The sequence below is a fragment of the Acomys russatus genome, chromosome 24 (assembly GCF_903995435.1).
Source record: "Acomys russatus chromosome 24, mAcoRus1.1, whole genome shotgun sequence".
NCBI classification, from domain to species: domain Eukaryota; kingdom Metazoa; phylum Chordata; class Mammalia; order Rodentia; family Muridae; genus Acomys; species Acomys russatus.
In genome coordinates this window covers 32,916,806-32,940,346 of record NC_067160.1, presented here as the reverse complement: position 1 = coordinate 32,940,346, position 23,541 = coordinate 32,916,806, and the positions used below count along the sequence as shown (strand labels likewise).

The 23,541-nt window shown below is 42.9% G+C and overlaps 1 protein-coding gene across 3 annotated transcripts in view; it reads right to left on the bottom strand.

Moving 5' to 3' along the window:
• The window catches only part of Neb (nebulin), a 199,123-nt gene that overhangs the window by 135,369 nt on the left and 40,213 nt on the right, over positions 1 to 23,541 (bottom strand). For all 3 annotated transcript variants that reach the window (XM_051167175.1, XM_051167177.1, XM_051167176.1), the window contains exons 26-44: positions 23,215 to 23,412; positions 21,057 to 21,164; positions 19,087 to 19,185; positions 18,195 to 18,299; positions 18,004 to 18,111; positions 16,022 to 16,333; positions 15,736 to 15,942; positions 14,601 to 14,705; positions 13,595 to 13,702; positions 10,495 to 10,806; positions 9,176 to 9,382; positions 7,112 to 7,216; positions 5,734 to 5,841; positions 4,557 to 4,868; positions 3,464 to 3,670; positions 2,945 to 3,049; positions 2,678 to 2,785; positions 1,811 to 2,122; positions 300 to 506 (exon numbers count right to left, since the gene is read on the bottom strand). In XM_051167175.1, the coding sequence (XP_051023132.1) occupies positions 300 to 506; positions 1,811 to 2,122; positions 2,678 to 2,785; positions 2,945 to 3,049; positions 3,464 to 3,670; positions 4,557 to 4,868; positions 5,734 to 5,841; positions 7,112 to 7,216; positions 9,176 to 9,382; positions 10,495 to 10,806; positions 13,595 to 13,702; positions 14,601 to 14,705; positions 15,736 to 15,942; positions 16,022 to 16,333; positions 18,004 to 18,111; positions 18,195 to 18,299; positions 19,087 to 19,185; positions 21,057 to 21,164; positions 23,215 to 23,412 (3,333 nt within the window). The remainder of the gene's footprint in view (positions 1 to 299; positions 507 to 1,810; positions 2,123 to 2,677; positions 2,786 to 2,944; positions 3,050 to 3,463; positions 3,671 to 4,556; positions 4,869 to 5,733; positions 5,842 to 7,111; positions 7,217 to 9,175; positions 9,383 to 10,494; positions 10,807 to 13,594; positions 13,703 to 14,600; positions 14,706 to 15,735; positions 15,943 to 16,021; positions 16,334 to 18,003; positions 18,112 to 18,194; positions 18,300 to 19,086; positions 19,186 to 21,056; positions 21,165 to 23,214; positions 23,413 to 23,541) is intronic.

The window sequence follows — 23,541 nt, the reverse complement described above, 5'->3', positions numbered from 1 at the left end:
AATCCAGCATCATCCTTGCTTCCATGGAAAAATTGAGGCCATCCTGAGGCCCTATCTCAAAACCAAACCAAAAAGAAAGAGTACCACTCATTTGTTATGTCAGTGAGGTGGGCTATTCATTAAGCATTTGGGGACTACTAATTAAGGATAATTTCTTTTTTATATAGTCTACAGGACCTTTATTTCTAAGTAAATCAAACCTCAAGAAAGATCTCTCCCAACTGTTAGCACAACCTACAGATCAAATGTAATGGATTCGCTTTGATGCATGCGGCACACCACACACTTGCAAGACTTACTTTATTCATAATTTTTGCATTATTCTGGGCCAGAACCATGTTCATTGAGTCCATCAGCGTGGAGTACTTCAATGTGTCTGGGTGTTGTCGGTACTTCTTCTCACTAACAATCTCCATGGCTTTCTTGTTTTTCTCAGCTTCCAGAGAGCCGAGGGGGAGCCACCCAATGCCCTTCATGAAGTCAGCATAGTCCGCCTTGTACTGATTCTACCAGAGAGGAAAAAAAAAAAAAACAAAAAAACAAAAAAACAAAAAAACAAAAAAAAAAAAACAACCCCATCAGTTGTGAGAAGGACTCAAGCTTGCTGCAAGTCAGGAATGTGTGTTGGACATGTTGTCATTTCCACTTGTTTCTGACTCGCAGTATATTCAACACCAACCATTTCACCCCAACATTTTGTCTTTTTCCCATTTCTTCTCATGAGAAATTAAAAATAAATATCTTGGTGACTTGTTTTCCTTGACAGCTTCATAAAGAAAATGTGTTAAGAGCCACTAAATGGTGGCTCACACCTGAAATCTGACCACTTGGGAGGCAGAGGCAGGCGGATCTCTGTGAGCTTGAGGGCCAGCCTGATCTACAAAGTGAGTCTAGGACAGCCAGGGCTATACAGAAAAAAAACCCCTGTCTCCAAAAACCAACAAAACAAAACCAAAAAGAACCACTTAATGGACTCATCTGCCATGTGGTTGCAATCTCCAGACTCGTTGCACAGTATTAGTCCAGCTCCCTCCATTGATAGGAAAGTCCTAAAATCAGAGTTTTCTCTCCAGCAGCAAGTCTTTGATCATCTACTGTTGTTACAATTTCCTAACGCCTACCAGGAACCTGATAGCACTCGGCACAGTTGTGTGGGGTTTCCCTTTCTGCTGAGACATTTCTCCCTGATGCTGCTTCCACTTGGACATTGTCTCCATGAAAACTCATCATCCAGGTTCCTATTCCAGTGGGAAATCTAGGCCTGGCCTGATGGGTCTTGGTTTTGTTATGCACATTACCTGATAGAGGCTCTGGGATCTCACTGTCTTCCCTCCATTTGTCCCTGAAGCTGCCTCATCCCTCAACTCATCAACATTACCTTGGCAGCAGAGGCAATCGCAGTGACAGGAGAGGAGGGAAGTTGGTTGGGTGAGAAGGGCCAGGGCTGCCCAAGTACTGAGATCACAGATGTATACCACCATGCTGGCCTTTCTCTTTCATCCTTCTACCAAGAGCCTTTCACACATTTGATCTTCTTTGCTACAGTGGATTCTCTCAAAACCAAAGGAATTTGCTGTTGCTGAATTCAGAAGCCAATGGTGACTATAGCACTGATATAGTTTCTGATTAGATTTTAGTTTCTAGAGTAGATCTCATTTCATGAAAAGAGATGAATTCAGCCCAAGGGAATGAGTACATTGCCCTTTCAGAAAATTGCATATGGATTCTTGAAATGTCTTTACATATGGTCACTTATGAGCTACTTATGATATAGGTAACGGGTCCACAAATGGCCATCACTGTCACGTACATCACTTTGAATCTGCATCATATTCTTGGCCAACTCAAAGCTCATGGCATCAGGAAGCATGTTGTAGGTGTGGATTATGTTCCTGTAGTTGGCGTTGGTGGCCACTTCCTGAGACTTCTTGGCTGCCACCACACTGAACATGTCCACTGGGGTATGGAAGGATGTCTTGGATTTCTCGTAGCCCTTCTTGTACTCCCGGTCTGACTGCATCTTGGCCACCTGCATGAAGTGCACCAGCTTGGGGTCGTCTTCCAGGCTGCGGAAGCCAATGTGCTTCCCTTTGGCTTGCTCATAGGCTTGCTTGTACTTGTACTGTGGGCAGAGAAGGAAAATGGCATTGAAATAATACACGGTGCGAGCAAGAGACTAAGATGTGATTCACTGGGCACGCTTAGCTTTGTGTAGGTAAAGAACTGCAGAGATTCCTATAATGAGGCAGAGAGGGGGCAGCCAAGCTGGGAAGCAACAGTTCTACGCTTCACATGGAGAGTAATTTCAGAAACGGTGTCTTCCCTCCTGACTCCCACTGTGTAAGCACAGAAAAGACCATAAGTGCAATTCCTTAGTGTGTCCTTAGGTTGAGAGCTGGCTATGGATCTCATAGGTAAAGCATGTAGATCACACATATTTACTTAGAATTGTCTCTCATGATTCAAGTACTCTTGGCATGACTCATTTTAGTATGACCTCATCATTTTCACAGTGAACAATGAGCAAAATTGGCTAGTGGGTAGCTGGCCTGTGTGAAGGGAAATGCCTCGGGAGAGTGTGTCCAGCTGGTGAGCTGATCCCACCTCCTGCTCAGGCCTAAGCCTGGCTTGTCTGCACCTTCACTAATCCTCAAGGCATTCCAGTGGATGCACTTACGTCACTGGCAATGTCTCTGGAGGCCTTGGCAGCCTTTATTGAGATGGCGTCAGGCTTCAGGTCATAGCCTTTCTTCTTCTCTTCTTCCCAGCCTGCCTTGTATAGTTTCTAAATCCAAAACCAGAGAAGCAAGAGTGTCTTGTTACTTCAGTTACAAGAGGGCTCCCTAGTCCAAGATGGCTGGCATGGAAATGATAGAGACCCCACAAGCATTAGCTCCCTTCAGCACCTGCGCGCCCCCCCCCCCTTTGCTGCAGGTTTACATACGTCACTCATGGTGATCTGGTTTACTCTGGAGAGCAAGATGTCTGGAGTATCAGGCATGACGTGAATGGTGGTCTTGTCTTTGTTCCACTTTTCGGTGTACAACCTCTGTAATGAGAAAGCCGGCACATGAGCTTGTGATAATGGGAGCAAGAGGGAGAAGCAGCTCCATGGTGGAAGGGGTTAAGTCCGTTAATGAGAGAAAAAAAAAAATCATCGTTCAACAAGGGAGCCCTGTTCCTGACACAAGCACCGCCTTGCCCCATTTTACAGCAATGCAGAGCTTTGGGAGTTCTGTCTCATTAAAAGTCAATAGAGAAGAGCTATCTAAAGACAGTCAAATTGTGAAATCTATTAACATCCTTCAAAAAAAAAACCCCCGTGCATATGTGTATGCATATACACACATTCATATACAAACATGGACACACACACACACGTCAACACTACAGATCCCTGTGCCCTGAGCATGAGATCAAGGTGCTAGGTGACATGGGCTGAGGCTAGCCCACGGGCTCTCACCTTATCCATGGTCAGCTTGTTGCTTTTGTTAAGTGCCTGCTCCATGGTGTCCATGGAGTACGTGAACTTCAGCTTCTCCGGGTGCTGTCGGTATTTCCTCTCACTCAGAATCTCTCCAGCTTTCTTTGCCTTCTCCACCTCCAAGGAGTCTATGGGGACCCAGCCGATCCCTTTCATCCAGTTGGTGAAGTCAGATTTGTACAGATTCTTTAGCACGAAGAAAGAAAATCCCATTTCAGAAAGAAGCAAACTTTGGGTTTCTTTGGCTACAAGACTTTGTATCAAAAAGAAAAGGGGGTGGTACTGAGGAGAGAGAGAATGCCCCGTGTTTACCCATCACAGTCTTTTAGAAGAAAATGGTTGCAGTAATGGTGGTTTTACACTGGAAATCCTAAAACCAACAATAAACAAACAAACAAAAAACATGTAGCCAGGCATGGTGTGGCTCACGCCTTTGATCCTAGCACTCGGGAGGCAGAGGCAGGCAGATCTTTGTGAGTTTGTAGCCAGTCTGGTTTGCAGAGTGAGTTCCAGGACAGGCAGGGCTACACAGAGAAACCCTGTCTCAAAACAAAACAAAACAAAAATTTATGGAGATCTTAACATAACAATTCACTTAAAAAACTAATTTTCTTAGCTAGGCATGATGATACGTGTTTATAACCCTATCATTCAGGAGGCGAAGACTGGATTGTGGGTTCAAGGTCAGCCTGTACTACACAGTGAGACTCAGGTAAGGCTAAATAGAAAACAAAACCAAAAACCAAACAACAACAAAAAAACCAGGATGAAACTTTAAAAAAACTGCATTGGGAAGAATATTACATAGCTTAATTCTTTCACAGGATATATAGTATGTGGGTCGAAGACATGCAGACACACGATGTGTGCAAGAATGGGCCACATGTAACTATGTGGAGGAAATACTCCCACTCTGCAAATCCCTGGGGAGAACAATGGCCTGGGTTAGGTGCAAGAGGAAGGTGACTCATGACTCTGGCTCTTTCCTCCCTCCCTTTCTCCCTCCCTCCCTCCCTCCCTCCCTCCCTCGGGAATGGAAAGCCGACCACACCAGCTGCTAACCGGTACGTACATCGCTCTGGATCTGCATGGCGTTCCTGGAGTGCTCCACATTCAAGGCGTCGGGCAGGAGGGTGTAGTTGTGGAAGGGCTGTCGGTAGTTGCTGTTGGTCGCAACTTCCTGAGACTTCTTTGCTGCGGTCACACTGAACATATCCAGGGGCGTGTGGTACCGGGTCTTGCTGGCCTCGTATCCCTTCTTATACTCACGGTCTGATTGTATTTTGGCCACATTCATGTAGTGAACCAGTTTAGGATCATCCTGGAGACTGAGAAAGCCAATTTGCTTGCCTCTGGCTTTCTCGTAGGCCTCCTTGTATTTGCACTGTTCAGAAGAGAGGGGCAGATAGAAGTTTGGTACGAACTGAATTTGTTTAAAAATCTACGCAAAGCTAAGTTCAGTCTGAACCTACAAAATACTTAAGCTACTTTTAGCGTTTTAATACACAACTTGCAAAATATTTCTAATGGATGACTACAACATTTGTTCTGAGAATAAATAATATGATAATTTGCAATTTGTATCTTGATTGTTTATTAGCACATTCTTTACATGTGTGAAAAGCTTACTTATTAAGCAGTTATATATTTCTATCTCATTTCCATTAATAATTTATACTCGTTTTTAAAAGTATTTATGTAATTGTGACTCCATTTCAGAAAAGCTCTACTACAAATTAAAGCACTGAACTTAAAATAAATGAATTCACGCTCTATTATAATAATTATGTCAATTCGTGAATAATATGTAATTTGTTTAAAAAACAATCAAAATGTTGTTATTTAACCTGTAGTTCTTCCCTGTTTCTCTTGTTTCACTAGACTTTTTTTCTTATATAAGTACATTGTGAAATTAAAACGGTATATTCTTCAAAATGTTTGGAGACTTTATTTAGTGATATTTTAGTATATGGAGACTGTTTCTTGAAAAATATAAATAAAAAACTTTTAAGTTTACAGTGAAACGAGTAAAATTTCCAAACTTTCCACAGTTAAAAAGAAAGTGTATCTGTAAAATTTTCCTTGTAATGCAGTTTTACAATATTTTCAATGAAGTTATAGGAGAACACCATTGGTGATTAGGATATAAGCCAATAATTTTATAGTGTAATCTTTTTATGTGTTTCCTTCTACAGATCGTGGTTTTATGCACAATGTGCAGATTACAAAACATGCCGAGTTTGCCTTACATCACTAGCAATGTTCCTTGAACTTTTGGCAGCAACAATGGGAATGGCGTCTGGTCTCAGGTCATAACCCTTGGCCAGGGTTTTCTTCCAGTCAGCTTTGTAATGTGCCTGTGAGAGACAAAGGGCTGCGTCATCACTTGACACTGCTAAAGGACAGATTGAAACTGGACAGACTCTATGGTATTTTTTACAAGGCATCTATATCCATTCTACTAAGAGAGCCTGCAGCTAGGGACTGGGTCATTGCCTGTGTGCCTGTTACATTCTTTCTGTGAACTATAGTAGGGGCTGGAGATAGAGGCCAGTGGCCCCAACACTGAGGAGGTAAAAGGATGATGGTTCAAGGCCTGCCTGGACTATACAGGAAGACCCTGTTTCAGAAAACAAAACAAAAACCAAAGCCAATTCAACAACAACAAAACAAAAAACCCAAAAAGCAACACACCGCATAATCTCAACTAAACAATGACATTTCTATGTTTGTATGACAAAGCAATGGAAATGGGGTGCTTTGAATGTAGGGTAACAAAACATTTTTAAAATAAATATCTGCATTTTTAATCTCTCCTGTAAGACTCATATTTTTTGACAGCCTTTTCACAATAAAGCACTTCAAAGTTAGATTTATTATTGAAAATTTAAAAAGTCAGACCCAGTACTATACCTGTAGCTTTCATTGTTAAATGCTATACTATGAGAAAAAAATTTAAATGGACCAAAAGCATTACCAATTAGAAATGATTACCAAAATTCCTGCACATTTTTAGAAGACAAAACAGTACCTAAGATGTTAAGAATCACTAAGATTAAGCTTCTGTTTGTTTTAAGATGGTGTCCCACCGCGTTGCCTAGGCTACACTCATCGTCTTCACTCTTCAGCTTCAGTGTCAATGCTCCTTCCTGATAGTGCAGGGACATGTTATAACCCTGGGTTCACAGTTTGGGCTTTAAAAATAGTAACCAATTACATGCCCAGACCACCTAATAAGTAGTTGCTTTAAAGGTCCCAATAATTACAGAAGAAAACTGAACTCTTCTAGAACTTTTCATAAACTGTTGAAAGAAAATTGTACAACTTATTGTTGTAGCAGATTACGCACCCATGGTTCCCAGGCTTGTCCATACTTTGTGTGTGTGTGTGTTTTTTAAATGGGACACTTTTACCATCTACTAGCAAGTCACAGCTCTTAGTTAGAAAGAACATACAGTAAGCAAAATTTTATGGTGACTTCTAGTTCCCTGATGTATAAATGTCCCATCTGAGTATTCAAATGGTCTACATTTGCTCTCCTTGATGTCTCAGAGCAAGAGTTACCCAGAATTGGAAAAGGGGTGTCCACAGAAGCAGTAGTAGGCTGACACCAGGTCTGATACTCACATCGCTCATATTGATGGCATTAACCTTGGCTTGAATAAACTGAGGCAATTCAGGGTCCATCGTGTACTTATGTTTCAGCTTCTCTCCCTCTACTTTGTAGTTCAACTGCAAAGAGAGACACATGCAAAGATTATGAGCAGACACCGTAGCGGCTCGTCAGGTAGCCGTGCCTTTATAAGGGAAGGCTACCATTGGTGTTTTCCATATACAAGGCAAATTCATATATCGTCATGGGCAGGGAGCTAGGGTAGGTATGTTTGTGTCTTCATTCAACAAGGTAAGGTGGTGCATTCTGTATTTAAAGTAAAGAGAGGGAGGGACAGAGGGAGGGGAGTGGGGCAGACCTCACCCCTCGGAGTTTATAATCTCACAGAGAAGGCATGTTTTTGCATAAGCATACAAACTATAAACCATAGCTAAAATTGGGATATTTTGCAAATACAACAGTCATACCAGGGACACTTGGACAATCACGAAGGCAGAGGTAGTGTCTGTACTCAGACTTAGATGGATGATAGGGCTCTGGGCAGAAGAGCATTCAGGGCCCCAAAGCTAGAATAGCCACGTGGAGGAAGCTCAAGAGCAACCCGACGTCCAAGACTGAAAGTGAGATTGGATAGCCAGAGAGCAATCCATGGGACAGCACTCTCGTCACACAAGGTAATGAGTGTGAATTTTAAGTTTGAAGAGAAATGCCTAAGATGGTTTACACACGAGAGAATGGGATCTCGCTGTTGGGGAAGCACAGACAGTAAATCTAAGTCAACTGCAGCCATCCACATGAAGAGACAAGGAACTCTGGTGCGTGGCTGGTCAAAGACAAGTCCTGCAGCAGCACACAGGCTTGGCAGAGGTACAAGATGTAGGGAGGGTGCAGAAGTTATAACAGAAGTAACCCCCTCCTTCCTGGATTGAGCATCTAGGCTCTTGCCGATGGCGTTTACTGAGACGGAGCAGACGGTACAATGAGTTCTGCTTTCCTAGCCAACTCAAAGGGGACAAGTGACACCTTTCTCAGCACAAAGGAATCTCCAGCATGTATGAGCACTGAAGTGCAATGTAGCCTTAAGCCCTGCAGTAACACAGGATTGTCCTGAAGGAATGAAACTCCCAGACGACCTGCAGGTTCAAGGCAGACAAAGTGTCCCCTACTTTCCAACAGCTGAGGCTAAAACAAACACAATCTTTATGTTTTAAAATGTGCTTCTGGGGGGTGGGGTGCTGGAGACATGGCTCAGAGGTTAAGGACACTCACTGTTCTTCCAAAGGTCCTGAGTTCAATTCCCAGCAACCACATGGTGGCTCACAATCATCTACAATGAGATCTAGTGCCCTCTTCTGGCGGGCAGGCACACATGCAGGCAGAATATGTATAAATAATAAATAAGTCTTTTAAAAATGTGCTTCTTGCCAGGTGTGGTGGCGCATGCCTTTGATCCCAGCACTCGGGAGGCAGAGGCAGGTGGATCACTGTGAGTTCGAGGCCAGCCTGGTCTACAAAGGAAGTCCACGACAGCCAAGGCTATACAGAGAAACCCTGTCTCGAAAAACAACAACAACAAAAAAAAAAAAACAACAACAAAAAAAATTATGCTTCCCTTTCTGACAGAGACATTGTTGACTGGACAAAAAGGGACGTTGTCTCAGAAATGATGACAACTAGACTGCTGATCTCTTCCCCTGAGGCCTCACTTTAAGAGCGCCTCATGGAGCGAGTTGTTATGCAGGAGGAGTGGCACATTGCTGTGTGTCTGGGGAAACTTACTCCAACTCAGAGCAATCAACGGCTTTTGCAATTCAGACCAAATTGAAGAGGATAATAGGAACACTTATCTCCTATGTGTGACGCGCAGGACCTACTTATGACTAGCATACAGAGTTGTAAGGCCACCCGTTTCCCCTGTCTTCAGATTCAATGTTGTCGTTTCCAAAGCAGAGCCTGGGCTTTAACTCCCGGAATTGTTTATGTGTTACGATAGATGAGCCCTCACCTAACTGAATGAGGGGGCACGGTGCGTGGCGTGGTCATGGGGCTTATTCACGGACTAAAGGGAAACCTCTTACATCACTCAGCTGCTTGGTGTTCTGCTGAGCCAAAACCATGCCCATGGAGTCGGGCACACTCGTGAACTTGATGGTGTCCGGGTGCTGTCGGTACTTCCTCTCGTTTAGGGCGTCACCTGCTTTCTTGGCCTTCTCCACCTCCAGGGAGCCGATGGGAATCCACCCAATGCCCTTGAAGAAGCTGTTGTACTCATCCTTGTACACGTTCTGTCAAAGAGGAAGCTCACATGAGAAGGTAGCCCAGGGAACAGTGACGCCTCTGGCATCTGCAACTCTACTCAGAAGAAATGAAAGCAGTTCTTGTCCCTGTGCTGTCCTTTTCTGCCATTCAGCTTGTTACTAGGAGCTGGGAATAAGAAAGAGCAGGTCTGGCTAGGCAGTGGTGGCGTGTGCCTTTAATGCCAGCACTCAGGAGGCAGAGGCAGGTGGATCTCTGTGAGTTCGAGGCCAGCCTGGTCTACAAAGAGAGTTCCAGGACAGCCAAAGCTACACAGAGAAACCCTGTCTTGAAAAACAAACCAACCAACCAACAAACAAACAAAGACAACAAAAAATAAAGAGCAGGTCAGCTGTTACAGTGTATTCTACAATGCATAAGGCAATCTAGGTCATATAATTCCACGGGTGTTGCAAACATTTTTTTTTTTTTTGACAATTAATTGGGCTTTCCTTTTTATTGCACTAAAAACTTCGCAAGTTTGAGTCTCACCCAAACTGTCCACCCATTCCTGATCTCAGCTGGCTAGAGATATTTTTGCTGACAGCTCAATAACTGAATACTATTTCTTCCCCGACAGAGGACAAGTCTTACAGAAATCTGCAGAAAGAAATGCCCTGAATATTAAACAGTTCCCCCGTGGGGCTCTCTATGAATCATGCTGTAAATAGAGCGTCCTCAGTTCATTTGCTGTGACTCATTGTATAGATTTACATGGATGGCAATGTGACCTTGAGTTTGAAAAGAAAAAAAAAAAAACTTTACTGAATTCAGAAACATTGTGGATTCACTTTGCATCTGACAGCTATTACCACTGAAACAGATCCACAAGGATACCTCTGGCTGAGAATCAAAGGGCCTCGTTAGGAGAACGTGGTCCTAGCTTCATCCGTAAGGCAACAGAGATGATGGCAGTGTTTACAATGGAAGTATAAAACATCAGCAAGAATGTAGCTTCAAAAGTTGTTGGATGAATTTTGCTTATTCTAATGAGGGTTTCTGAGCCTCTTAACTGCATTTTAAAGAGCTGCATAAAGTGGAAGAAATGATCATGCTTTTTAAGGACACGTGTCTTCGCGTCTGTTATGCAGCACATACTTACATCACTCTGAATTTGATTAACATTCCTTGTGTGCTCGAGGCTCAAGGCATCAGGCAGGTATGTGTAGTGATGTAATGGTTGTTTGTAGTTGACCCCGGTGGCCACGTCCTGGGCCATCTTTGCAGCAATGATGCTAACCATGTCCCCAGGGGTATGGTAACTGGTTTTGGTGTTCTCATAGTTTTTCTTGTATTCTCGGTCTGACTGCAACTTTGCCACATTCATATAATGGACCAACTTGGGGTCGTCCTGGAGGCTTCTGAAGCCAACGTGCTTGCCCTTTGACTTCTCATAAGCTTCTTTGTATTTGTACTGCAGAAATAAAAATTGGTTAGCCAATTCCTGGGACTAGTAACATTAGGCAGGGCAATTTTCTTTCACACACAGAAAGTAAACAGAATATTATGACCTTCTAGATAAGTGCTCACAAAACACATACCACATCTCTTCCAGAAAATTCATAGTAAAAAACCCCTTTAAACTCTTCTGGAATTTCTAGGGAGTCCCATGATAAATTTAACAATTTTCCACTTTTGCTCGGCTCCTACAGATGATTTGTCTATAGAACTATTTTTTAAAATCAACCAGAATATGAACATGCCACTTTCCCGTATAAGATCAATGTCTTTTAACTTCATGGGGAATGTGGCCTTTTCTAATCCGGTATGCAATTTCTGATCATGGATGTGCACATCAGCCATACATGTCGCTGAGCCTTCACCCAGTCCCTCTATCATCGGCTCCCTCTGCAAACTCAGGGCTAAGTAACTGTGAATGAATTAAACAACTCCAGCAAAGGCAGGAACTGCTATGGGTTTTCTCATCGATAGACCCCAACCCAAAGCAAATCTTCTCAAGTGCATTCACAGCTGAGATCATTAAGATGCAGGTTGAATAGGGAGTTGCTCAGTTTCCATGGGTTTGTAGGGCTTTCTGCTGTCTCTGTTGCTGTTGAAGTCTAGCTTTGTAAGATCACATGTGGGGAAGACAGAGGAACAGAGTACAGGGAGAGAGAACCAGAATCAGTGTGTGTGTGTGGTTATATCTGGGATGAGCTATAAACCCAGGAATCTATGAGTGTGACCCTAGGTAAGACTCCTAACAATGGGTGACATGGTGCTTGAAAGAGCCATCTCCTGTAACCAGGCAAGGTTTCCAATGGAGGGTTTGGGACACCAACCCAGCCACATAACCTTAGATCCACAATTTCTCCTGGTAACAAGATATGCAAGGTTAAAGATGGAGCAGACATTGAGGGGTCAACCAATGACTGGTTTAGCTGGAGACCTATGCCACGAGAGGGAGCCCACTCCTGACACGATTAATAATATTCTGCTGTACTTGCAGACAGGGCCCTAGCATAACTGTCATCTGAGAGGCTTTACCCAGCAACTGATGGGAAACAGATGCAAAGACTCACAGCCAAAACGTTAGGCAGAGCTTGGGGAATTCTATGGAAGAGGAGGGTGAAGGATTGAAGGAGCCCATAGGAGCCCACAGAGACTGAGTCACCAGACAGAGAGCAGACTTGGGATGGACCTAGGCCTTCGGCACACATGTAACAGTGGTGCATCTCCATCTTCATGTGAGACTCCTAACAGCAGGAGCAGGAGCTGTGTCCGACTCTGTTGCCCGCTGTGGAATCCCTGTCCCCTAACTGGGCTGCCTTGCCTAGCTACAATAGCAGCAGATGTGCCTAGTTACAACTTGATATGCCAAGATGGGTTGATATGCACGGATGCCCTCCTTTTTCTGAGCCTTTTCTGAGGAGAAAGGGAGGACAGGCGGATAGTAGGAGGTGAGGTAAGAGAGAGAGAGAGAGAGAGAGAGAGAGAGAGAGAGAGAGAGAGAGAGAGAGAGAGAGAGGGAGGGAGGGAGGAGAGGAGGGAGGGGAAACTGTGATCGGGATGTAAAATAAATAAAAAAAATTAAAAGTTCACTGTAATATAGTAAAAGAAATGCAGATTGAGGTACCCTGTAATAGGTCAGAGCCTCAATTCAAGAGGATTCAAATCTGCCCGAACCCGGCAGACACTGAACACTGGCTGTGTAAACCGGAACTCATAAGCAAGGACTTAGCAGGTAAAAGGGCTAACAAGTAATTACAAGATATATTAGAGAAAGCCATGAGAGCCTGCTAGGTGGGGAAGGGGACAGAGTTAAAGTGCAGGCATTCACTTTCAGTGTAAGTCAGGAGTGCATTTCAGAGTGAGGTGTACTGTGTACAAAGCTTTGAGGAAGGCGTTTTCAGTCCAGTCCTACAAGGAGAGCTGTAGTGTCTTTACACCCCTTTCTCCTATGTGGACTATGCACACAGCTGATTTCTTCTCTTTTCTCAAGTCAAGATTGCAGTCCCTGGAATACAACACAATAGTGAAACCTGCAAGATGTGAATGCCTGAAAATGTGTTTTTAAAGATGAGATGTGACTGTGTGTGTCACATCAGCTAGGACATTGTGGCCTTTAGCTATAAGTCGTGCCAGTCCCGTTTATAACAGACCTGGTGTGGTGTGTGTGTGTGTATGTGTGTGTGTGTGTGTGTGTGTGTGTATCACATATGTATATATATATCATATGTATATATATTATCATAGATAAATGACATCAATGGAATAAAAATAATTATTATTATATCCTAGAAGGGGCAGGGGTTCTACTTGGCTTATGAAATAGCTGCAGCTACCTAACAGTTTCCATTCTTTTTAGTGCAATTGTAATGCAGGCAGTCATCTGAATTTAACGTGTTACTGCCATTCATTTCATATTCTCCCTGAAAATATAAGTTCAAGCTGTCAGGGAAATGTGTCAGTGAAGGTAATTTTGGCCATGAGTCAGGGAAGAATGCCACTGTCAGACTTACGACATTGCTACTAAGTGCAGTCATCTGAGAAAAATCACAACAATATTGAAAAGGTGGCAGGTTTTCAAAATAATACTTTGTGGAGAGTTTGAATGTCATTAATTGTGTGTGTGTAACACACACACACACACACACACACACACACACACACACACACACACACACACACAAAAGCAAGTAGGTATCCGACTGTATTACAAAAAGGCAGCCACTCAAATTCCACCTAAAGCTTTTACTCACGTCACTGGCAATGTTTCTTGATGACTTGGCGGCTGTGATGGGAATGGCATCAGCCGGGACATTGTGGCCTTTAGCTATTAAGTCGTGCCAGTCCCGTTTGTAACAGACCTGGGGTAAATTGCAAAAGGGAGTCAGTCAGTGCACTGTTAACCAACCAACTCAGGAGCCCCTCAACCACTGAGATTCTTCAGTTCTCTCAGGCGTGTAAGCTAAGGGGTTAGCTCCCCCAGTCGCAATACTCTTCCAGGAACTGCATCAGCAAAAGGTCACACTTTGTATCTAGCCCCAAATCACTGGTTACCCAAATCTGGCCTTGGCACGTATAGCCGAGGGATGCTGGGAACTTAGGGTGGACAAAGGAAGGCTATGGGAACTCTGGTATATTGAGGGCCATCAAGAGGACAGGAAGTTGTCCAATCTTATGAAGGATGGTCATGAGGAGACTAGGCAGACAGCTTTACACATTGTAAGGCTATTGTTAAAAAAGTAAACCAGTGAATAAGGACTTCGTTCATTTTCATTTTTCTCGGGAAGGATTCTCGTTCCTCTCCCGTGTGCCAACTGGAAAACTAAGCACAAGCATTAGGGGAATACGCAATGTACTCTATGTAAAGGAGAGTGCTACACCCCATGAAAGGCTCCTTCCATGCCAAGAGCCCACTCAAGAGTCAAGAGGCAGCCAGGCGCAGTGGCGCACCCCTGTAATCCCATCACTCGGGGAGGCAGAGGCAGGTGGAGTGCTATGAGTTCGAGGCTAGCCTGGTCTACAAAGCAAATCCAGGACAGAGAAACCCAGAAACCCTGTCTCAACAAAACAAAACAAAAACAAGAACACAAAACCAAACAAACAAAAAGTTAAGAGGCCACTGTCTTGAGATGGACTCTGCTTGGGTACTAAGAGTGAGAAGCTGACTTAAATAATTCATCAGATGCTTTCCTACCCTCGAGCTCTTTCGTACTGTCACATTGAGCTTTCACACCCCGTCAGAGACCCCACAGTACTCACATCACTTATATTGTAAGCATTGCACTTGGCCTGGAGAAACTGTGGGAGATCAGGATTCAGAGTGTATTTATGCTTTACATCTTCTCCTTTAGCTTTGTATAAGATCTGCAATACACAGACACCAAAATAATACACCTTCCACACCATGCTAAAAGGACAAACCATTAAGTACACACTTAAAGACGTTGTTCTTGTTAGAACCCCCCTCCACCCCCCGCCCACCCAGTTTCCCTTCTCTTTCGTGGCCTTCTCTTTCCTGTATGGAGCTGCTATGTAGCATTGCCTGGCCTAAATCTTCAGACTCTCAAGTTCTGGGATGAAAAAATGTGTGCCACCACACCTGGCCTGGAATAAAACTTTTTTTGTACCTGCCAAATGTATCCAATAAAGGGGAAAATCAAGGGGAAAAAGGTGGGAAGTATAGGTTGGTTCTAAACATCTTTATTTTGTTTTATTTTATTTTATTAATTTGGTTCTAAACATCTTATATCCATTTATGAATAGCAAATAGATTTTTAAAGTGTACCATATGAAACAGTCTTTTTTATAATTTAACTTTAATTTTATGTGCATTGATGTTTAGCCTGCATGTATATCTATGTGAGGGTGTCAGATCTTTGGAGTTACAGATAGTTGTGAGCTGCCATGTGTGTTCTGGGTGTGAAACCAGGCTCCTCTGGAAGAGCAATCAGAGCTCCCAACCACTGGACCACCTCTCCAACCCCATAAAAACAGTCTTTTAACGGCAGTTGAAAAGGAAGATTTTATAAAGGACAATTTTACAAAGTCAGTGCCTGGGGAGTAAAAAAAAATGCCTAACCTAAATTTTTCTTTTCTTTTTAAATTATTTAACAATGTACAATTTATTTGTTTTATATATAAGCATTTTTATTTCATGTATATTTGTGCATCACATGTGTGGCTGCTGGGAACTAAACCAGGACCACTATAAGAGCAATCAGTACTCTTAAACATTGAGCTATTTCTCCAGCCCTCACAGTTATAACATCGAATGTACAGAATACTAAAATAGAAATGAAAAGACACTGTAATAAGAGCAAACATGTTGAGCTGGTACTTACCCCCAGACGAGCCCCCGCCCCCCAACACACACCCTCTCTCCTGTTATACTCACATCACTGACTTGCTGTGTGTTCTGCTTTGCCTGCACCATCACTGGCGAGTCCTCAACGCTGGTGAACTTGAGTGTGTCTGGATGCTGCCTGTATTTCTTTTCACTCAGGGCATCACCTGCCCTTTTCACTTTTTCTTGGTCAAGACTGCCGATCGGTATCCAGCCAATGCCTTTCATCCAGGTATTATAGTCTTCTTTGTAGGCATTCTATGGTGGGAGGGAAGAGGTGAGGCCCAGACTCACTCTGGGAACTGGGGGATGGTCCCCTGGGTACCACAGCACTTACGTCACTCTGTATGTGCATCATGTTCTTGGACAGCTCTAGGTCCATGGCGTCCGGCAGGTAGGTGTAGTGGTGGAGAGGTTGCTTGTAGTTGGTGTTGCTGATCACATCCTGTGCCTTCTTAGCCGCCACAACATCAAACATGTCGTGAGATGTGTTGTACTTGGTCTTTGTCTTTTCGTAGTCTTTTTTATACTCCCTGTCTGATTGTATCTTGGCCACGTTCATGTAATGAACCAGTTTAGGATCATCTTGGAGACTTTGGAATCCAACCATTTTCCCTTTAGCTTTTTCATAGTCTTTTTTGTAATGAATCTGTTGGGAATGAAGGTAGACATATTTTAAGAGGTAGCTTCGAAGATTTTACTGAGCGGCGAGGTTGTAATATGAATTTTTGAGCTTCTTAGAAATTTCTATATGCCTATAACAAGGGGATTGGTCCCAGGATTCCCCACCCCATGCAGACACCAAACCCCCCCCACACTCTAGTCCCTCCTATGAACCATGGTACTTGCATATAACCTATACACACTCTCCCATGCATGCTTCACATCATCTCTAGGTTACTTTTAATATCTGACAAATTTTAAATGCTATATAAATGGTTTTGTGTCATTTTGAGGATAATGACAAAAAAATAGTCTGTACATGTTCAGCACACAGATATAATTTTAGAGATCTTTTTTCACCAATAGTTAGGTATCTATGGATATGAAATCTGAGGCTATGAAGGGCCAACTCCCCTGTAGTGCAGTAAAACGAAACATCATTTAGAAGCCACTTGGGTGTCTATAGCTACTTCTGTCCACCCAAAGGTGGTGGGAATGCAGATGCTCGCATAGTTCACATTAGTGACAAACCGTTCCCATCTCCATAGACACTGGTAAAAATCATAAAATTAAGCATTTCACATTCTTTTCCAATTTTTCTCTGCTGCCAGGGCCCTGGAATGATGGGGGATTTGACAGATGAAGACTCTTAATAGTAGAAGAAATGTTCTGAGTCCTTGATTATTGAAGAGGAAACCGAGCCAATCATAGAGAACACCATTTGGCTCTGAATTATAAACAGCGGGGGACTGGGAATTCTTGGGGAGAAGTGCAGGGGATCCTGGAAAGCAAGCAAGTAGGTAGAAGAGAACTCTGGGAGATTTGGGGTATGGGGTGGCTGGAGGATCCAGCCATGAGAAAGGAGGTCAGTGACACATTTCATTTGGGAGGGCTTTTCAGGACAAGGACATTTGGGTTTTGTAGGGTTTTTTTTTTTTTTTTAATTGCATTGCAATTACATTGGTGTAATGAAAATTTCATTTCAATCAGAAGCCATACTTAGATTTCCTAGAAAAATATATGTAATGCGTGAAAAAGGAAAGAAAAGGAAAGAGGAAACCCATAAACTAATAAGATTAGATAGAAAATTATTTCATCCAGACGCTTTAATAACTTGATTTCTTCTTGGTTTCTTTTCTTTCTTTCTTTCTTTCCTTTCTTTCTTTCTTTCTTTTTCTTTCTCTCTTTCTTTTCTTAGTTCTACTTCGGTTTATTTTTATTTATTTATTTCTTTTTAAAAACTTATTTAAGTAATTTATTTGGATTACACCTCAGTTGTTATCCCCTTACTTGTATCTTCCTGTTCCCCCCTCCCTCCCTATTCCCCTCCCTTAGGTCTGTAACAGAAGGAGACCTCCCCCACCACCACCTGATCACAGCTTATCAGGTCTCCTCCTGGTAGCCTGCTTACTCTTCCTCTGAGTGTCACCAGGCCTCCCTACCAAGGGGAAGTGGTCAAATGGTGAATTTGTGCAGAAATCTCCACAGTGACTTTAAGTCTTGGTGGTAACTCATGAGTGGTAATTTATGCCAATTCTGCCTCCAAGAATACCAAGGTCTGTTTAGGGTACTTTCTGTCCTGACTAGTCAGAGGCATCGGACATGACTTCTGGGTATCCCATCATGTCCCGTGTCACACACGTGACCATGACTTACATCACTCGCAGCCTGCCGGGCAGCTTTGGCAGCTTTGATGGGGATTGCATCAGTTCTCAGGTCATATCCCTTCTTGCTTAAGTCTTTCAAGTCGGCTTTGTACATATTCTGTAAGAGAAATACCCCTTGAGTAGGACTAAGCGTAACCCATGTTAGTAAAGGCTGAGCACGCAGGGCAGTGACGTGCGCACCTCACTGATGTTGTACGCATTGACCTTAGCTTGGATGAACTGCGGCAGGTCTGCTGGCAGGTTGTACTTGTGCAGGATTTCCTCCCCTTTGGCTTTGTAAGCGATCTAGGAGAGAAACCGTGCAAACACAGAGCATGACGAGACTGTTAAAGGCACCGGAGAGTAATTCCAAGGTGGTGTGTATTTCACAGAGAAAGACATTCTCTGTGCTGTCCCTACATTCATCTGCAAAAATAAATGTACATTCTAGGACACTCATGCAGCGGTACAGAGTCCTGTCTCATTGCATGTTCACAGTTGGACACAGTTTCTGAGCATAGACTGGGAATCTCTGGTTCTAGGTCAGGGTGCCTCGAGGATCTCAACTCAAGGAGGTGACCTGGTGGAAATTCTAACTTGCATGTGCTTCCCTGAGCCAGCGCAGGCTAGCAGGGAAGAACATAACAATAATCTATTTTAGATTTCATGGGAGACTAAGGAAACATACATGTGGTCTTGAATATATATATATATATATATATATATATATATATATATGTGTGTGTGTGTGTGTGTGTGTGTGTGTGTGTGTGTGTGTATAATACACACACACACACACACACACACACACATATTCATCCTTTCTGGTCTCCCTAGAGATAACTAATAATTGCTATTAAAAAAAGCCTCTTTCACCTTTCCCTCAGAGAGCCTTCCTTTGGTGGTGCCCAGACAGTTGGAACAGTATATATAGTAACCCTAAAGCTATGACTAGGTCATTGGACAGCAGGAATTTACAATTGCCCACAGGAGGTTCTTCGGATGGTAAGACAGCTACAGGAGGCCAGTGCATTGAGTGTGGGTAGCTTTGTGTCAGTAAACAGTTACAAAAACACGCAGGATGGACACTTACATCACTTCTCTGGGCCTGGTTAATTTTAGACTGCACTGTAATTGGAGCATCTTCAATCGAGGTAAACTTGAGTGTATCTGGATGTTGGCGGTATTTTTTCTGTTTGGAGAATCAAAAAGAAAGATTCATAATTTCTTCTCACTACAGGTTAACATTGAAATCCTTGACATTTACTTTGGAAAGACACAGAAAGAAAGACAATTTTGAAATACTAGATAGAGTCCTGATCGTCTTGGATGAGAAATGAATGTGATACAGAACTCCATGTTTTAAAACTGATGTCATCATGGGTGGTCTGTGCAGGAAAGAGGCCCAGCTCTGTGGGAGCACGCTTGTATTCCTTAAGTTCCTTGCTTATGGCGTAAAAGAAGGCCTTTCCTTTATGCTGAGTCCAGAAACAGCAGAGCTGTCTCTGAAGGGTCATCAGAAGACCAAGCAAGAACATTTGGTTGTCTTGGAAACCAACCAACCAACCAACTCAGGGTCCAAATGCAACACAGGGTTGGCTTCAATCTCAGTGAATAGCCAAGGATGGTCTTGAACACCTGATCTTCTTGCTTCTGCCTCCTGAATACTAGGGTGACTTTACACTGCTCTAACAACTCCATCAGCACCTGGAGTAAAGAGGCTTTCTGGTTGAGGGATAAATTGCTAGTGATTAATGAGGCAGAGATCATGTCCTCTTTGCAGCCTTGTGGCGTCTTATGTAGGCGCCACTTGATGTGCTTAAGAAGAAAGAAAGAGGGACTTTGGGAAGGTGGCCCAGTTGGGGAATTGACAACTTGTCACTACTTTTAGGCCTGTCTTCTCCGCTGATTTGCTCATTTGTCACCCTTGGGCCATATGGTACATTCCACTTTTACATATATTTTAACGCTTTTTCAACTCTGAACTTCTGGAATCTACTAAGCCAGGAAGATATTTTCTGAAAGATCGTTGGAGAAGTCAGGATTGCTTTCAGCAAAACCAGACAAAAGCACACAGTAGCTAGAACACATCCAGCCAGAGCATGGCAGACAAGCCTCACTTTGCACCCTTTCCAGTCATGTGACAACAGGGTGTTTTCAGCTGTTGATGGAGAAGCGACAGATACTGTGGCCACATGGAGAATCTCAGGACTATTACTGCCTTTTTCCTATGACTGAAAGGCAATTTGTATATCATTCCGGGGTTATCAAGACTATAATGTAGGTCACAATTCTTTAAAGGAGAACCTTTGACAGCTACGTTACTCAGAATTACCCCAGGCTGAACACAAGCTACATACCTACCAACAGGTCTAGAAGGCACTGATACGTGATATATCTTTGCAAAGGAAGATCAGGCAATTAAAAAAGAAAGAAAAGGGATGAATTTTAGGCAGGGGCAAAAGTACCATAAGAAGCCAGTTTTCACAGAAACGTTTATGAAAGGTAAAAACTATAGAGACCAGAGCATCTCAACAATGCCGGAGAGCTGAAAATCCAGGCAGAGGTTTTCTTGGAGAAAATTCATGGAGCACTAGTAGCATTTTAAAATAATTTGTAACATGGCTGTTAGGGCTTATGCCTGGAATCCCCATATTCCTAGGCTGAGGCAAGATTAGCACCACACGTTCAAGGCCATCTCTGGGTGATATAATAAATTCTGGCTCATCTGGGTTACAAGACGAGATTATGCCTTAAAATAAATAAACAATAACAACCAAAAAAGTAGAAAAAAATTCCTGTTGGTAGTGAGTACACAACTACATAAATCATGTTTAAAGCAGGTAAATTTTACTTTATGTGAATAAAGTTGCTCAACTATATTTAAATGCTTTACATGAGTAGTTTGTATACTATAAAGGGGCACGAGTATCTTTCTGGATTATTTGTGCTTTTTAATCTTTTTAAGTGGCAATGATTGGAAAAATGAAGTAGAAAATGTGCATCTAATGACCTTTGCATCTTATTAGGATTCAGTGCCCTCTAACACACCAGTGGCCATACCTCATTAAGAATCTCCGAGGCTCGCTTTGCCTTTTCCATCTCCAAGGAACCAAAGGGCACCCAGCCACAGCCCTTCATCCAGCTGTTGTAGTCAGCTTTGTACTCAACCTACAAGAAAAGAGGAGGCACAGTTTTCTTTGCTGTCATTAGTACACCATGGGCATTTTATTCAGCATTTTAAAGGTTTTTAAGCAGGCTGTGTCACTCCGCACATGTATATTTCTATGATTATAGTTTGGAACACTTGAACTCTCAGCTTCTACTGGCCACATCCTCAATTTCCCCCTCGCATTTAGCTTACTGAAAATGGGTGGAATTCTGATTCTAGGCCAGAAAACGCTTGATTCCAAACTGTATTTCAAAGAATAAATGGACCAATTACACTGGGACTAGTGGCTGTAGAGGTTTGCTCCTTGGAACGCCTACTAATGGTGAATAATCTCAATAATTTCTAGCAAGGTTTGATGGTTGTTATTTGTCAAAACCTTGGCACACATTGTCCTTCATGGATAATGACCATCTTGGGAGGGTTTCTGCATTGGCCAACAAAACATTTGGAAAAGTTCTACTTGTCACTTTGCTTAAATGGGCAGCTGTTATTTGGAATTGGTATTATGTGGGGACGGTCACCAGATGCCACTAAAATAGTGAGCTCTTCTGGTCATCTGACCATAGATGACACATGAAATTTATCTCTAGAAGCAAACTGAAATTTGTTGTTCTTTATGATGGATTTTTAAAAACTGGAGTAGGAAAAAAAAAATCAAGATATCAACCTTGCCTCTGAGGAACTTCTAATAGAATTGTGATGAAGACACATAGAAAAATTAAATTATTAAGAAATAAGATCATGCATACAGTAGAACTTCCATTGGTAGTATATGTATCTAACAAAATCAAATTATTACTCTAATAGAAATTCCTGCCTGGACACTGTATAGGATTACTTAGAAAATAGAATCAGTCAAAGCTTACTCAAGTGCACTGAGTTCATTACACTATGGGGTTAACGCCCCTTCCTCTTACATTTGGAAGGCAAACACTTGCACAAACTGCCTTAAGGGATGCTCATGGCAGCTATCAAGGCCATATCACAGGAAGAAATGCTTTACTCCCTATCTGCAAGCATTTGTGTGTTTTAACTTCTACCTGCAAATGCTTGTTTCCTGCAGACATGTCTAACAGTGATGGGACTTCCCCTTGGTGAGCGTGGGACTCAGAGGCCAGCCTCAGATGTCACATTGTTACCTGACCTGTAAAAGCTGAGCTTTACCAAGCATGCACTTGGGTTTGAAACCAAGCTGACTTTTCCCTGGTCTCTCCAAATGCTTGCTTGGTCATTGCTGGTTAATGTTTCTATGACAGCAGAGATGTAAAGTATCCAGTCATTGGAAAAATAAGTGTCTCAGAAAACTAAAAGACTGTTATATGATCTAACAACTTGACTTCTGGGACATATACCCAGAAGAACCGAAATCAGATGTTGACAGGACAAATTCAGTTACTCATGGTCATAGAAACACAATTCACAATAGCTAAAAGGTTGGAACAATCCAAACACCTAGCAACCGAAGAACAGATACAAAAGACATGGCATATATTTCTAAAGGAATATTGCTTAGCTTTACAAAGGGAGACAATTCTGACAAAAGCTGCGACAAGGGCCAATGTTGAGAGCACTGGCTAAGAGAAGTAAAGCAGTTTCCAAAGACAAACACTGTCTAATTCCACACATGGGAGGGGCCTGCAATAGCCAAACTTATGTCGGCAGGTGGTTTCGGCAGGACAGAATGAGAGTGGGGAACCTATTTCTTAATAGTCAGTACTTTTCCTTCTGAGCCACCTTGCTGGCCCTCGGCATCCATTTAAATACTCACAACAACTTTTACTTCACTTTAACAGCCGAAGGCCTTTTGGCTCAGCAAGGTTGGTGTCTTTCCCAGGAGGAAATATTAACAGGGCACATGCCTGACACATGAGTACTATCCTGAGCACTTACGTTCCTAAGAATCACAGGGGCCATTTCCGAGTGTCTCCATGCTTCCTCATGGATAAGGCAAACGCTTCAGGGAGCGGGGTACCAAGGACAAGGCTCGTACTAGATCCTGTCCCATCTCACCTTCCAGAGAGGGGAGGAGAAAAGCACCCCGCTACTCACATCGCTCTGCAGGGCGTATGCCTTCTTGGCAAGGTCCACGTTGATGCTGTCAGGCGGGTAGCTGTAGTTGTGCAGGACATGTTTGTAGTCCACATCACTGACAATCGCCTGAGATTTCTTAGCTTGGGTGACTTGGATCATATCAAGAGGGGCAGTGTAGACCGTTTTTGACTTTTCATAGTCTTTACGGTATTCACGCTGTAAGAAGAGGCTATTTAGTTCTCGGCATCCTTAGTGAGTTCTCAGAAAAACAAAGTATAACAGAAAAAACAGAGGCAAACATTTGAGCAATTATTTTACCCCAGATTTGTTCCTAGGACGTATATC